The sequence below is a fragment of the Cricetulus griseus genome (genome assembly GCF_003668045.3).
Source record: "Cricetulus griseus strain 17A/GY chromosome 1 unlocalized genomic scaffold, alternate assembly CriGri-PICRH-1.0 chr1_0, whole genome shotgun sequence".
In the NCBI taxonomy this organism is placed as follows: Eukaryota; Metazoa; Chordata; class Mammalia; order Rodentia; family Cricetidae; genus Cricetulus; species Cricetulus griseus.
The window spans coordinates 249,712,057-249,728,097 of record NW_023276806.1 but is presented as its reverse complement, the minus strand read 5'-3'; the positions used below and the strand labels follow the sequence as shown (position 1 = coordinate 249,728,097).

Sequence of the window (16,041 nt, the reverse complement as noted above, 5' to 3'; positions counted from 1 at the left end):
CCAGTTTTGAGATGCTTTCCAGAGTTCCAGCTTCCCTACAGATGGACTACATTCACCCCTCTGAATCCGTGAGTGCTCATCCAGGAGCAGACTAAGAACTTGATAAAAAACAGCTTGCTTTCTTGCCACAAACAGACACACAAAACTGTTTTGCCAGTTTTCCCATTGGGAGAAAGGACCCATTTAGTACAGTCGGATACTGGCATAAACCAGAGTGACAGAAGTTCCTTCACAATGCTTAAACAAGACATGGACAAAAGACTTTTTAGTTAACTTTCAAAGACTGATATTACAAACCTATGTTAGAACTTCGGACTTTGAGCAAGAAATAGGAAGGCTCAAAGGGCATTGAGTCCCAGGCAGGGGACTTTTCTTTTCAATAAAGAAAAGAGGGTTTAGAATTGTGAAATTGTTCATACCCCACAGATTGTGAGAATATCTTATTGTCTTTTGATTGCTTTGTAACTCACCCTAATGTATGTTCATGATGGAATTGTTAATGTCTGTGATCTTGCTATATGTGTTATACAAATGTTATTAGAGACTAGAAGTCAGAGTTCATTCTTACAGGAATGTAACGTGCAGTTTACAAGACTAAGGATAGAAGTATGTTTTAGGGAGCAAACTTTAATAAGGTCCGTATCAGAGGCACTAGAGGCATTACCACAGAGATTTTAAAAGGCCATTTTAAACCTTTACATGTCTTCATCCTCAGGAGAAGGTTTGCAACCACGAGAGCTGAGATGCTATTGTCCTGGAGGTTTCTTGCTGATTCAGAACGCTTGGAGCTGGACTATGGCCCATCCCCCACTAACCTTATTTGTTTTACAGAGACTGGTTCCAGCCAAAGACGGGTACAGTTTTCCTTGCCTTCAGGGAATCCTAAGACAGAATACACATGATGGAATTCGTGATTCCATGACGGGCACCCCTGTTAGGTTGAAGGGAGCCTCCTAAAACAGGCACAGTCATCTGTCCTGATGCAGAAACACAGGTTTCTTTTTATTAATTTAAGAGAGAGGAATTGGGGGGCACCAAATACTTCTGTTACGGAATATTCTGGGTCCCAGTCTCTAGCTACTGTAAACAGCAGCACCAGAAAGCTCCTGGTCACCATTGTATTATTAAATGCCAGTAGGGCTACTATTGTTTACTATGGCCTCTGGGTAATATGCCTCCTAATTTGCATCTATATGTGCCTAAGCATCTAAATAGGCCCTCACTTGGGTGGAGGTGTGAGAGAGGTGTGTGAGTAACTTGTGAGGATGGAAGGTCAGGAGTTAGGGGCCAGCAACCAGAGAAGAGAGAGGACAAAGAAAGATGGTTTCCTCATGGTGTTGGCAGGATGGTTAAGAAACACCAGAAAAGATGGCTAATAAAGAAATGACTCTAGTTCTACAACATGGAACTGAGAGCTCTCTGAAGATGACAAGATGCCGGTGTTTGATCTTTATCGCTGTTGGGTTACTGGGAGCTTCCAGGTCCACACACCCCCACTCAGGCCGAACCTCATGGCTGTCGTGGGTTAAAGCTGAGACAAGCGGGGTCATGACACCCCCATGAGATATCCTTGTCAGTTTGATCTCCAATAAGCCTTTCCTTGTCCCCATGGAGAGGTCCAGTTTGGTGATTTCACTGTGCCCTCACTTATAGTCCTGAGCTTGCTATGTGGACCCTGGAAACCTAGAACTTATGGCAATCTTTCTGCCTCTGTCTCCAGAGTGCTGGAGTTACAGGTATGAAATGCTGGGGACTATCTATGTTGCATGTTTTGAGAAGGACAAAGAGAAGAGGGCTTTTTCAGCTCAGCAGGAATGTGAACATGTACTTCATTTACCCCTTTAAAACTAGGTATTGTGGAGAGTAGTGTGAGACTAAAACAAGAAAAAAATATACCTTGCAGGTTAAGAGTTCTGTTATCAGTTAAGAGTAAGTTCCTATTTGTTTGATGAATCTGCATCAGATGTGCTTAATCACATTTGGGTGAAGGTACATGACTAGAAAATACATCGGGATGTATGCTTGCCCCTGATTGGATGTAGGTGGGGGTACAACAGTAGGGAATGTGTCAGGATGTATGCTTGCCAAGGATTGGACCTCATAAATTCAGTGAATTTGGGTTTTGCCTTTTTAAGCCCCTGCAAAACATGACTTGTGGCCATTTTCTGGGAATTCAGAGATGGACCTGGCTAGAGTCCATCCACCTGGCCAGTATTGAATTAAAGCTTGCTTCACATTTGGCTTTAAATTGTGGTAGTGGCCCTATTCTCAACCAGTGAGATTAACATTTTCTGGAGGCCCCCAACAAGATTCAGACCAGCCACTCACAAATTCTAAAGCCAGACCTCCACACCTGAACTCCAGGGCTGAGGGGCCACTTCAAGAAACACAAGCTCTGAGGGTCCAGGGCTGTCTTTGGTTCTCTCTCAGACTATCAGGGTGAACCTCTGTGCTGAGAAAAGCAGCAAGCATCCATAGAAGCCTCCTGGTAAGTCACAGAGTTCTGTAGGATCCCTGGCTGGGATGTGGAGGGGGTTGCACAGGACCCCAATATTCTCCTTCTCAGGGCAAATAGTGAGATGTCACTGTCCTGCCTGGTTCTGGTTGGGTGGAAGGTTTTGTCTGTCTGTTTTGCATACTTGGACAGGTCTGTGTTCTCTGGTGTGTGTGAAAGTTTTGTTGTAAAATGCATGAAGCATGAAGGGTGACTATTGTTATTTTGTGAAAGTTTAAAAATTAGAAAAATAAGAAGAAACCACGAGATGGAAACAGACACGATGGAACACGAACTATAGAGTACATTAACCATAGAATTTTATTACCAGGAGGGAGAGTGAGAGGGGGAGAGAGAAATGAAAGAACAGAGCAGAGCAGAGAGTAAGAGAAAATAATTAGTGGTCGACCACTGGAAACAGAGTAGAGAGGAGAGAGAGAGAAGGGAGAGAGGTACAGAGCTTTAAAGGGAAAGCCAACCAGGTACACTAAGGCTTCACGCATGCACAAAGTCCTCATGCAGGTCCACAATGCATAACTAGTGATGTGGCGATGATGGGGCACATCACATGTGTGCCCCACCCATTGTCAGGGGCGGGGTCTGTCTCTTAAAGAGGTAGAGCAGGTCAGCATTAGCCTGAACCTTTCAGTGACCACCACATGTTCTGTTTCTGACTACTCTTCTTTGACATGCAAGTTGTCAGTCACCTTTTAAGTGATCAAATTCTTTAATGTCTTTATTACTATACTTGTATAGGTAAACTAAACTCAAAGGCTTCACTTCTGATAATTCACACTGGAGAGAAACTGTATAAATGTGGCAAATATATAATTAGTAGTTATGATTGATAATTAAGTCTGAGCTAGCAAATAAGAAATCCTAGTCATTAAGAGAATTGATATGAAGGAAAGCAGGAAGTTATCCAGGTGAGACCTAATCACTGGCTGGGCAGCAGTGGCACACACCTTTAATCCCAGCACTCTAGAGGCAGAGGCAGGTTGATCCCTGAGTTCCAGGCCAGTCTGGTCTACAGAGTGAGTTCCAGGACAGCCAGGAATATACGAAGAAATCCTATCTTGAAAAAACAGAAAAAAAAAAAAAGTTATCCTTAGAGCCTTGGAGAGCCTGCCTTAACCACTCTGCAAACCCTTGTTATTTTCTCAGTATAGCAAATAAACAACAGATGCTTTGCAAATTGAAACAATGGCTTTTATTTGTATCTAGTAGTCCCTGTAAATGCTCTGTGCACAGGAAGCTCCCTTAAAAACTTATGGCAGCCCACGGAGGGGAACAGGCCTAAGATTTTTGCTCTTGAGATTTCTCTGTCTGGTGCTCTTCATGTATTTGGCAGAGACCTTGAAATGTTGAGTCTCCAGCCTAAGGCACTATGTCATGTGGGTCTTCTAAACAAGGAAACAATGAAAAAGAATGTTCGGTCAATGTCACAGTCATTCAACATTCAGACAGTGATGGTTTTCAAGAAGACTAAGGAAGCTGGCAAGTTCCTCTTCAGAGCTTAGGGAAGCAGCCTGTCTTCCCAATTATGAGGGGGAATGAATGGGTCTGGAGGGAGAGGTGAGTGAATGTCAGATCTGAGCCTCCCCCCCATGTCTCATTAAGGAACATTTTAAACACACAAGAAAGATGAGGTAATCATGACTCCATAGTTACAGTGTTCTGCTTCCTTTATTGTCTCTCTTCACCTGTCCAAGTTGTTTTCTCCCACAAAGCAGTAGACGTTCCACATGAAGACATTGTGTAAGTACATCAAACACCCAGGCTCCAGCAGTCCTACCAAGCAACTCTGAGACACATACATTGATTGAAAAGATGAAGAATAGTGAAAAGCAGAGAGGTTTTGCCCTGTTTGGCTTGGTTTGGGGGTTTTGTTTGTTTACAGATAGGGTTTCATGTAACCCAGGCTGGCCTCAAACTTCCCAAGTAGCACAGAATGACCTACTTGAGATATGAACTTCGAGAAGAGAAAAGAGACTATTGTCCCAGGCCTGCCTAGTAGCCATAATGCAAATCTCAACTCCAATCACAAAGAAACAAGTCAGGGAATTTCTGGGAGCTGTTTGGATACCTGGGCTTGCCAAAATTGTCAAACTTTTGTACTTTACTATGGGTGGGGCATACACCCCTTTGGAATGGACTGATGTGGTAGAATATTATTTTAAGTTGTGTAACTTTTATTTATACTGCATTTGTTCAACTCTGTAAAGCTGTGATTCTTTGCCTGTCTAAAAGACCTGATGGGGTAATAAAGAGCTGAATGACCAATAGTGAGGCAGGAACAAGGATAGGAGGGGCTGGCAGACAGAGAGTATAAATAGAAACAAGATAGGCAAGAGCAACGAGAGAACAAGCAGACAAGGACTTCACAGGGAGCCACCCAGCCACCCAGCTAGCCAGATATCCATGGAGTAAGAGTAAGATTTACAGAAGTAAGAGAACAGGAAAAGCTCAGAGGCAAAAGGTAGTGGGAATAATTTAAGAAAAGCTGGTTAGAAACAAGCCAGCTAAGGATAAACATTCACAACTAAGAATAAGCCTCCGTGTGTGATTCATTTGGGACTTGGGTGGCAATCCCCCCCCAAAAAAAAGCAAAAACATCTTATTACAGACTGAGGAACATTAACACACCTTTAAGAACTTAAAAGAAGTCCCCACTTTAGCTCTTCTTTATCTCTCTAAGCCTTTTCATCTTTATGTCCATGAAAGAAAGGACATTGCCAAAGGAGTCCTGATTCACACTCTGGATCCCTGGAAAGGGCTGATAGCTTACATCTCAAAGAGACTGAATCTTGTGGCCTCTCAATTGCCACCTTGTTTATGAACCATCAAAGCCACTGCAATTCTTGTAAATGGAAGCAGACAAGCTCACCTTGGGACAGCCTCTAACTATAACAGCTCCACATGCTGTGGAAGCCCTGTTGAGAGATGCCACCAACTGGTAGATGTCAAATGCCTGACTCAGTACCAAGCCCTCTTTTAGATAAGGACAGACCTTTGATAAATCCTTGGCCATCAATCCTGCTACCCTGCTTTGGGATGATGACCCTCCTTGGCTTTTTGGAAATGCTGGACATCATCCAAGGTATGCAACCTGACCTGACAGATGTTCTCACCACTAGAGATGCCATCTCTATATAGATGGCAGCAGCTTCATTCAAGAAGGAACCAGATATGCAGGGGTGGCAGTGGTCACACACCAGAATAAGGTCATTTAGGCACAAGCCTTGACACCGACTTTAAGATTGTTCACCTGTTTTCTTTCAGGCGAACAATCTACACAGACAGCAGATAGACTTTTTGCCATGGTTCATGTTCATGGAACAATATATAAAAAGAGGAACTTACTCACCTCAGAGGGAAAGACTATTTTAAACATGAAATTGTCCAGTTACTAGAGGCCATTATTACTGGCCAAGAAACCAAAAAGACAATAGACCCCAAACTCAAGGTAACAACCATGCAGATCAAGTTGCCAAAGAGGCTGCTCTCACAGAACCCAAACCCCAGGCTGTCCTGGAACCGTCTGCTGTCCCAAGATCCCACTCTGCCTTGAATACAATCTGGCAGAGAGAGATCAAGTCATATTCTGACTTGGGAGCTCAGGAGAGCCACGAGGATGGTGGACCTCGCCTGATGGAAGAATCTTCGTGCCAAAAGTACTGGGCAAACTGCCTTGCATCATGCCATGCACTTATCACCTAAGATCTCAGAACTCTTCTCACCTCACATTTGGATACCTGGATGCTGAGGAAAACTTCAGAGCATTTCAGATGGCTGCCTGACCTGTGACTAGGTAAATGCAAAGAAGGACATGCTTCCCCCAGGCCAATAGAGTCAGGTTCCAGTATCCAGTGAATTTTGGGAATTGGACTTCACTGAGGTTAAGCCGAGACTGTATGGCTACAAATATCTACTGGTCTTTCTATCCCAAGTAGAAACACCTCAGTGATAGCTAAGAAATTAATAATGGAAATTATTTTCAGATTTGGCCTCCGCAAATCTCTGGGGTCCGACAGTGGCTCAGCCTTCACCGCCAAGTTATCTCAATTGTTCTCTAAGGCTCTTAATATAAATTGGAAACTTCATTGTATGTATCCTCCTCAGAGCTCTGGAAAATAGAGAGGGTGAATAGAACTTTAAAGGTTTTAAACTAAATATATTTTGGAAACTAGTAGTAACTGGCTTGACCCTTTTGCTTTATGCCTTTCTCAGAGTTTGATTTATTCCCTACTGAGAAAAGGATTGCAGTTAATCTTGGATAAGATTTTCCCTCAGGTCCAGGCTGCTCAAAGTGTCACATTGCCAGTCGCAGTGGGGAGATCCTATATCCTTCAAGGAGAAGTATTTTCACAGAAACAAAAAAAGTCTATCCAAGGGCAATTGTTTACCAAAGGGAAGGGTGAGATAAGAAGTGGGAAACCAAAAGAATAAAGTGGAATTACAATAAGGGACACTAATCCAATCAAAACTTAGACAGTGGGAGAAAAAGACATTATTGTTCCATCTCTACCCGAGATGGCTAGCCAATTCTTGAGCTAGAAAAACTGACCAATCCCAGGACATTAGGCTTGGAATTCCCCCTGGATTTGGAATCTCCTCAGGCTGGGAATTCCTGCCACTTCATGGGGGCAGCCAGTCACCATCCAGAAGGTTTGGAAGTCCCCTAGACCCAGGGCAGCCAATCAGCTCAGTCCAGGCTTGAGCCAACCCCAAGCCTGAAGGCCGGTTTGAGTTTCCCCAAGCCCAAGCCCCTCCCTCCTGCTTGGCTACTATATAAACCCCCTTCCCTCACTATTCTGGGTCTTTCCTGCTCTGCTCCTGTGATGCTGCCATTGTTGCTGCTGCTTCGGATGAATAGGGGACGTAAGTTAACTTGAAAATAAAGACTCTTTTTTTTTTTTTTTTTTTGGTTTTTCGAGACAGGGTTTCTCTGTGTAGCTTTGGAGCCTATCCTGGCACTGGCTCTGGGGACCAGGCTGGCCTTGAACTCACAGAGATCCGCCTGCCTCTGCCTCCCAAGTGCTGGGATTAAAGGCGTGCGCCACTATGGCCCGGAGAAAATAAAGACTCTGTTTTTGTATCCGAGTTGGTCTCCTGGTGGTGATTTAGAGTCTAGATTTTGGGCTTAACAAATCCAGGACCAACAGCCCAGGGATGACACCGAACACAGTGGGCTGTGCTCTACGCCCCCCAACCCCCTTCAATCACTCGTTAACAAAAAGCCCTGCAGACTTACCTGCTGACCAATCTTATGGAGGCATTGTCTCAATTGGGGCTCCCTCCTCTCAATGACTTTATCTGTGTTAAGTTGACATAAAACTATCCAGCACAACAGCATTTCACAGTACTGTTCCCCCTCCTCTAGTTCTTAAATTTTTTCTCAACCACTTCCCATCTTCAACCACATTCCCTGAGCTTTGAGGTGGAGGGGCAGTTAATACAGATGCCCCGTCTGGAGCTGAGCACCCGACAGTCACTTATTCTCAGCACTTTGACCAGTTATGAGTCTCTGCATTAACTGTTTCCCAGTGTTAGAAGCATCCCTGCCCAAGGTTGACAGCATAAATATTTAGAAGGTAAACTTGACAGCATGTCTGTCCACGTAACAAAGCAACAGTGATAGGATCCTTCTTGGGGCCTATGACCTCCAAGCCATGGACTTTCTTCCAGGTTTATAGTACCAGACATGAATTCTCTCTCTTGTGGACCTGGCTCAAATCCAAGGAGAAAGTGGTTAATTACTTCTATAGCCTTCCTACCACTCTTGTACCAGTGGACACTAGGCAAGAGCTTGGCAAGATGGTATTGTGGCATTCAGGCTTCATCACAGGATACCACTGATTTCTTCTCTAGCAGCCTATATAACATCTGTATGATACATGGTGTCTTAGGGTTTTATTGCTGTGAAGGGACACCATGACCATGGCAACTCTTATAAAGGAGAACATTTAATTCAGGCTGACTTACAATTCAGAGGCCTAGTCCATCATCATCATGGTGAGAAGCATGGCAGCATGCAGGCATGGTGTTGGTGAATGAGCTTCTGAGGCTTCAAAGCCCACCCTTTTGTGACATACTGCCTCTAACAAAGCCACACCTACTCTAACAAGGCCAGGCCTCCTATAGGCCTATGGGGGTTATTTTTATTCAAATCACCACATGTGGCAACACAGTTTTTAATTTAATTAAGTAACATAAAGATAGTGTTCCATTATATAGTCCAGCCTGGCTTTGAACTTGCTACTATTTCTCTCTGCTTCCAAAGTCCTGGGATTACAAGTAGGTATCATCATCCCTAGCTACCACAACCATTTTGTAGAAAGGGAAGTATCACAATGGCCCTTCCTTGGAATTTAAAATACTGTATGAAATAGAGGAAGGTGGAAGTAGCAGGGCTTTGTTGAAGGCCATTTTGGAATGTTTCTTCCTCCGAAAACTTGGCTATTTAAAAGGAATTATTTTAGATTTATCGATTTTTATGTGTATTTGTGTTTTGTCTGTATGTAATGTGTGGAAGTACACCATGTTCATGCCCGGTACCCACGGAGATCAGAAGGAGTGAATCTGTTGAAACTAGAGTTGGGATGGTTGTGAATTGTCATGTGATGCTAGAATTAAACCTGGGTTCTCTGCAAAAGCAACAAGTGTTCTGAACTGCTGAGCCATCTCTCCAGCACCAACCTTCGCTATTTTACACATTTATTTTTATTTTTTGAGACAGGATCTCACTATGTAACCCTGGCTGACTCACCTGCTTTTGTCTCCTGAGTGCTGGATTTCAGGTGTGTGCCATTGCATCTTGCATAGATTTCTTTTTAAAATATTATCTTTAATCTACTGTGTTATATTTCCATTGTTGAGAGAATTGGGAACTAGGATGGATGGATGGATCTCTGGCTCTGGGTGGAGACACTTTTTTTTTTTTTTTTTTTTGGTTTTTCAAGACAGGATTTCTGTATTGATTTGGAGGCTGTCTTGGCACTCGATCTGTAGACCAGGCTGGTCTCGAACTCACAGAGATCTGCCTGCCTCTGGGATTAAAGGCATACACCAAAACTGCCCGGCTGGAGATACATTTTAAACTGCTCAAAACAAAACATAAAGGTTGCAAAGACAAACTATTGTTCTCTCCCAACTGGGCTTGTCAGTCACTTGACCAGCAGGAGGTAGTAGAGGAAGTCCTGTCTCAAGAAAAAAAAAAAATTGTTCAGTTGGAATCTCTAGTTCGATCTTGTATAATCTGAGAAGCCCCATTTCTCTCTCCAAACTCTGTCCCCTCAGAGAATCTCCAACAAAGAAAAGGCACCAAAATTCTTGGTGCAGCAGTAGCTCCTGCTTGAAGTTGCCAGCAATCAAGTCTAGGTCTAAAGAATTCAGTTTTTTAACTTGGAAAAGCAAGCTTGTGGAGGACATGTCATCACCCTTCACATACAGGCTGTGTATAACCTTCCTCTTTAGTTCAGGCGCATGACTTCTCCTGCCTCCATTTTGGGTACTAGAGAATCACCCAGGAGTTGCTTTGTTCAAATAAACCTGTTCTTTTCCTTTTTCAGTTAGGCTTGATCTGGTTTCCTGCACTGGCAGGAAAACTATTATCATGATACAGAAAACCTATATAAAAAAATCACCTGACCAGGTGATCACCTCTTAGGAAATCAGATATACCCACAACATATTAATGAAGGGACCAGCTCCCCATTTCGGCAGCCATAACAGCCGAACACATGCTTGTCTGACCTTGCCTTGGTCACTAGGAGGTTAGGCTCTTGCCTCCTGGCAAGGAACCAATCAGAAGTTAGCTGCTGGTGCTATGCTTTACGGTTCTGGGTGTGCTTTACGGACAAGTGCACAGCAATGACACGCAGAGCATAGCAACCACCCTGGGAGGGCCTATGGACCATAACAACCAGTTGACCAATCAACACAGGGCAAACCCTCCAAGCCTGGAGCCACACCAATCCTGAGCCTGTGTGTACCCCTAGACACTGCCCTTATGCTGCCCTATAAGATCTATATACAGACGCTTCGAGCTGTCTTTCCTAGCCATCTGCCATGGTGAGTGGATGAAAGACCCGAGCAAACATGGAGTTAGCTCATTAAACAACTATAATAAAGCCTCGTGCAGTTTGCATCAAGCTTTCGACTCCACCTGGTGATTCGGGTGACCGAGGTCCTGGGCTGAGATTCTGGAGGCCTGAGCTTCCGGGGTCTTTCATTAAGGAGTTTGGAAAAATTCTCACCTCCTTAAATGAGATGATGCTTTTACACTTACCCATGAGCCCCTCTGTCTGTGCAGATACTAACCGGTCTGCGTTTCAACCTTTAACTCAGGTTTTTTGTTGTTTTTTTTTCTGGGGGGGGGGGTGTTTCAAGACATGGTTTCTCTGTGGCTTTGGAGACTATCCTGGAACTAGCTCTTGTAGACCAGGCTGGTCTCGAACTCACAGAGATCCGCCTGCCTCTGCCTCCAGAGTGCTGGGATTAAAGGCGTGTGCCACCACCGCCTGGTTTAACTCAGAAGTCTTATCTTTTACTTTCCCACCCTTTCTATCTTTAGTTCCTGGTCACAAGCAAAGTTTTCCCTGACACTCTGGGTGGATATTCTCCACTTTTCTCTGAAAGATGCACCCTCCCAACCCATCCAGTAATACAGCTGCTTACACCCCACCCCAATTGCAGAATAGGCTTACTTTTCTAGATTCTAACTAAAAAGAAGCCAGTTTCCCTCCTCCCTTTCTGATTCTTTCTCTGAGCAGCTGCCAGGATTTACTTCTCACTACGATACATTGGACCTCAAGTTTCCTTCTGAATCCATTTTTAAATGAAGGACACTAAGAACATATAAGGGAACTTGGATTCCCCAGTAAAGTTATCATGATTTAATGACATTATTGTGAAAAATTCACAAAACATCAGGGAACAACTGTAGAAAAGAAAGTACTGCAAAACCTTTGTTTTGTTTTTCATTTATACGCAGGGTCTCCCTGTGTAATCCTGGCTGTCTTGGAACTCCTTAATGTAGACCACATTGTCTTGAAGTCACATATACTGGCCTGCTTTTGCTTGTAGGCCACCATGCTTGGTCTTAGTGATTCATATTTTTGAGGCAAGAGTCTTACTCTGGAGCCCAGGATACTCTAGAACTCACGGCCAACCTCTTGTTTCAGCCTCTCAGGTACTGAGATGATAGGCATGAGCCTCCATACTGGGCCAAGGCCAAGACTAGGAAAGGACACTGGTCAGATGTAACCTAGTAAGAGGCTGCCATTTCACAGCAGCGGGCTTCACTGCTTGCAGAAGAGAAGGGACTTCCTTTTCCCTGGTGTAGCATCACCATTAGAAACTGTTAACTTTTAACCACCCTGGTTAAAAGGGCACAGGATCTGGAAGGGGGGAATCTCTAAAAGCAAATTGCAATAAACAGGACGAGCAAGGGAGGATTTACAAGGGAAAGCACATCCCTTATGGCTGGAGTTTGGCAGGAGCTATCAAGCTTTGGAGACAACCAATCACAAATACATTACGACCCATGTCACACATTATGGCCATGCTTGCTCTGCAGAATTAGGGCACTTGCCAGTCAATGCAGGGCTTTTTAGGAGTCGTTTTAGGAGGGTGAACCCATGATGAAAACCTTAAATACCCTGCCATCAGCGATAGGAAAAATAGTTTTGCTTATGAATTTTAAGTCAAAATCAGCATTACTCCCGGACACTGTTTCCAGTTAACAAGCACGCCGTAACCCTGACCCGGGTGAACCCTGCAGGCAGACCCATTTCAAACTTTTTCCACGCACTTGGCTTTCATTTTGCCGACCCGTAACGTACTGTAACCAGTGTGTGTGTGTGTGTGTGTGTGTGTGTGTGTGTGTGTGTGTGTGTTTGTGTGTGTGCGTGTGTGTGTGTGTGTGTGTGTGTGTGTTTGTGTGTGTGCGCGCGCGTGTGTGTGTTTAACAGAATCCATTTGAGGTTTTCTTTGGGCAGATTCGGTTCAGAAATTACCAGGGGAAGAGGATGGGGAAAAATTCTTAAAAGAAAAAGTTTGACCCAAAGTCCCTTACAAAAGAAAGAAAGAAAGAAAGAAAGAAAGAAAGAAAGAAAGAAAGAAAGAAAGAAAGAAAGAAAGAAAGAAAGAAAGGGAACCCTTCACGCCATGGTTTCGGTGAATTAGCAACAAAGAGGAGGATTGGCCGCTGACGGATACTTCTGGAAAACATTTTTTCCTTCGGCTCCCGCTAGGGTGGAGGAAGTTGGGTCTCGGTGCGGGAGGGTGTCAGCCCAGGAACGCCGCAGCGCAGGGCGGCAGGTGCCTGGGCTGCAGCGGCCCGGCCTCTCGTGTCGCGGGTCACCCACGGGCCCTGGCGCGCCGGGCCGGTGGCCACGCTCGCAGCAACATGCCGGCGGCCCAGGGGAGCAGAGCGCGGCCCGGGCGCTCAGGCCCGCTAGCGTCCTAGCCACCCCGGGCCGCTCCGGGGCCTGCGATCGCCCGCGGCGGAGCGCGGCGGGGGCGGGGAGGCCTCAGGGCGGCGGCTGGGAGGGGGGGTGGTCTCGGCTCCGCCACTGGCGCCCGCGAGGACCCTGGCGGCGACGTGTGACACTCGGGGAGGCATGGCTGAGGCTGGCGGGGCCGGCCCCCCCGCACTGCCGCCCGCGCCCCCTCACGGCTCCCCCCGGACCCTGGCCACCGCCTCTGGGAGCTCTGCTTCCTGCGGGCCAGCGACCGCTGTGGCCGCGGCGGGCACAGCCGAGGGACCGGGAGGCGGCGGCTCGGCCCGGATCGCCGTGAAGAAGGCGCAGCTGCGCTCCGCTCCGCGGGCGAAGAAACTAGAGAAACTCGGCGTGTACTCGGCTTGCAAGGTACCTGCTGGGACGCGCGCGACCGCGGGGTCACGGCCGGGCCCGGACCCCTCCTCTCCTCTCCCCTCCCCCACCCCGCTCGGTCCTCTCGCGGGCACCGCGGAAGTGCTGCACTCGTTGCGCGCGCTTCGCCGCTGCGGCTTGCACAGCGTCCCGCAGGGGTGGGGGCTCATCCTGATCTGCCCGTCTCTTTCTTCTGGGAATGATGAGTCTTGGCTTCCAAGTGCCGGGGGATACCCTGGGGCTTTGTTGCTCTGTAGGAGTTCGCGGGGGACCTTTCAAGGGTAGCAGAACTGTGCTTGGTGTGGCGAACCAGTCGCTGCTGGGAAGCATCTTTTTTTGGGGTGGGGGGATCAGAGTGTGTTTCCCTGCGCTTGCCCTCCCCACTGTGCCTCGCTTGGAGGAGCTGGGTTCCGAGTCAGCGCGCGCCGGAGAGTCCCGGAATCCTGGCTTTCTGCTGGAGCGTTGGGGCGGAGCGCGGGGTGGGAGGTGGGCACAGCCCCACGCCCAGGTCCTTGGCGCCTGGTGGCTTTGGCCTCGAGGCCACAGGCCTGTCATTTTTGTGTTATTATTTGTTTAGTGAAAGAGCCATCCTGGCCGTTTAGGGTGTAAACAAGGTCTGGCAAGGTGACAGCCCAGGCGGCGGACACTTCTCAGTTTGAAGACAGTTTTCTTGCCTTTCTCCCTCCCCGAGGGCTCCTGGCATCCTGGAGTCTCCAGTTGGAGATGCACGTGTAAGGGTCTCCGCTCCCTAGCTCCCTAGGCCGCAGGGGAGACTGGCCAAGCGCTGTAAGCAGCGGCTTTGTTTTGACAGGGTGACAGCAAAAGGGGGCGGGGACTTGGTCTTGTCTGCTTTGGCGGCTTGTAGCTGGGTCCAGGAAGAGGCGCACTCACTCACGCCTCCCTTGTTACTGCAGCCTGCTGCAAAAGGGGTCAAGTTCCCGGCATCCGCTTCTCACCCCACCCCCTACAGCGAGGGTGGATTAGCCTAGTAGAAGACATTCCTCCCGGGGAAGGCTGGTTTCAGTGTTTACTGGAGCCCCGGAGGGCCTTGGGTGGTCTCCTGCGGGCCCTTTCCCAGCGGCCACCTCCTGTTTAGGTCTTGCAGTCGCTCTGCCTTTTGAGGAGGCTCTAGCGCGGTGCTTTATGTACAGTGGTGTGCGCTGGAATTGCTGAATAAGCTGGTGGAAATGCTGATGCTGAATCAGGTCTGGGGTGGGCGTTTGAGGACCTGCATTTCTAACAAAACCCCGGGAGATGAGAGTGGTAATTGAGAATGCTTTCCACGAAGCAAGTATATTATTACTTTTGAATTTTGTAGAGGAGCTGTGAAATACTGACGTCACGTCATATTTTATATCATAAGGAGTGCAGAAAGTTGAATCATGAGTATTCGTCTAAGAAACGGGAAAGGTCTGGAGTTCTACTCCAATAGCTACAGACTAGCGAATGCAGAACCTCTGGTGTACCACGAAGTCACATGGAAGAGAGTAGCAGACAACTCAGAGCAAGCTCAAGGATTTAATACAATAGACTTGGCTTTTGCAGCTGCTCTGGGCTCATTCAGAAACCCAGTCAGCTATGAGTTCTGCCTGGGATTCAGTATGTTTCCCGAGTTCCCATCACCAGCTCCCAGCCTCCTGCTTCCCATACAGCCTGCTGTTGTATAGTATCTGAAACTTTCCTGATGTTGCAGGCATGCTATTAAAAAAAATCCCCATGAAGCCCAGGGTGGCCTTGAATTCCTCCTGTCTGCCTAAGATTACAGCCCTATCACCATGCTCCTCCACTGGCCTTGAGGTTTTCCTGAGTATTGAAACATCAAGTGTATAACTTTAGTATTTCTTGGTCATATTTTCTGACAAACTAATAGGAAAGGAAAACCTGTTATTTAAGCCCTTTCTTCCTGCTTCTGAGAAGCTTAGAAAGTTTAGTGTGTGTGTGTGTGTGTGTGTGTGTGTGTGTGTGTGTGTGTGTGTGTGTGTGTGTGTGTGTGTTCTCCTTACTTCCACGTGGGTTCTGGGATTTGAACTCAGCTTGTCAAGCGTTTGAGATGAACACTTCACCTCCTGCAGGAGTCATCTCATCAGCCTGAATTTGTGCATTCTTATTTGCTGATTTCTTTAGTGAATGCTAAGAGGAATTCTAACTGGGAACCAAGTTGGGCTTATGACACTAAGCTCTGTCTTTGGAGTTGTTGATGGAGTGTGTGGGTGTTGAGATTCTGGGTAAAAGCAGTGAGCCATTACAATGGAGTCCAGTGAAGCCTTTGAGTGTAGGGGTTGGGAGGTGAGGAACTCAGGAGCTACAGCTCCAGTGGGTGACTTCCTGGAGGATGTACCATCCTGATTTGCAACTTTTGGCTGCCTGGGGTTGGGTGGGGTAGGGTTTCTTGCTGTGAAGAGAAACTGAAAGCAGTTTTGAAAGCTTGGAGCTGGGCCAGCCAGAGCCAGTCCTTTGCTCCTACCACTAGGTTGGGGAAAGGGTGGGTGTGGCCTAGTGAGTACTTCCGGATCCAGGACTAACCTGGGGGGACATTGTCTTAGATTTAAAAAACGATTTATTTTATTTTCAATTATGTGTGTGCACATGAGTGCTTAGATTACTGTGTTTTCTTTAGACTGGGTTAGTTGGGTTTGACAAGGCTTCCTGCATAATATGTGACTTTTTTTC

The 16,041-nt window shown here is 46.6% G+C and overlaps 1 protein-coding gene across 1 annotated transcript in view; it reads left to right on the top strand.

Moving 5' to 3' along the window:
- Positions 1-12,739: 12,739 nt before the first annotated feature.
- Kat2b (lysine acetyltransferase 2B) overlaps positions 12,740-16,041 on the top strand; it is a 101,998-nt gene continuing 98,696 nt past the window's right edge. The window contains exon 1 of the mRNA XM_027394578.2: positions 12,740-13,368. Coding sequence (XP_027250379.1) covers positions 13,120-13,368 — 249 coding nt within the window. The 5' untranslated portion in view covers positions 12,740-13,119. The remainder of the gene's footprint in view (positions 13,369-16,041) is intronic.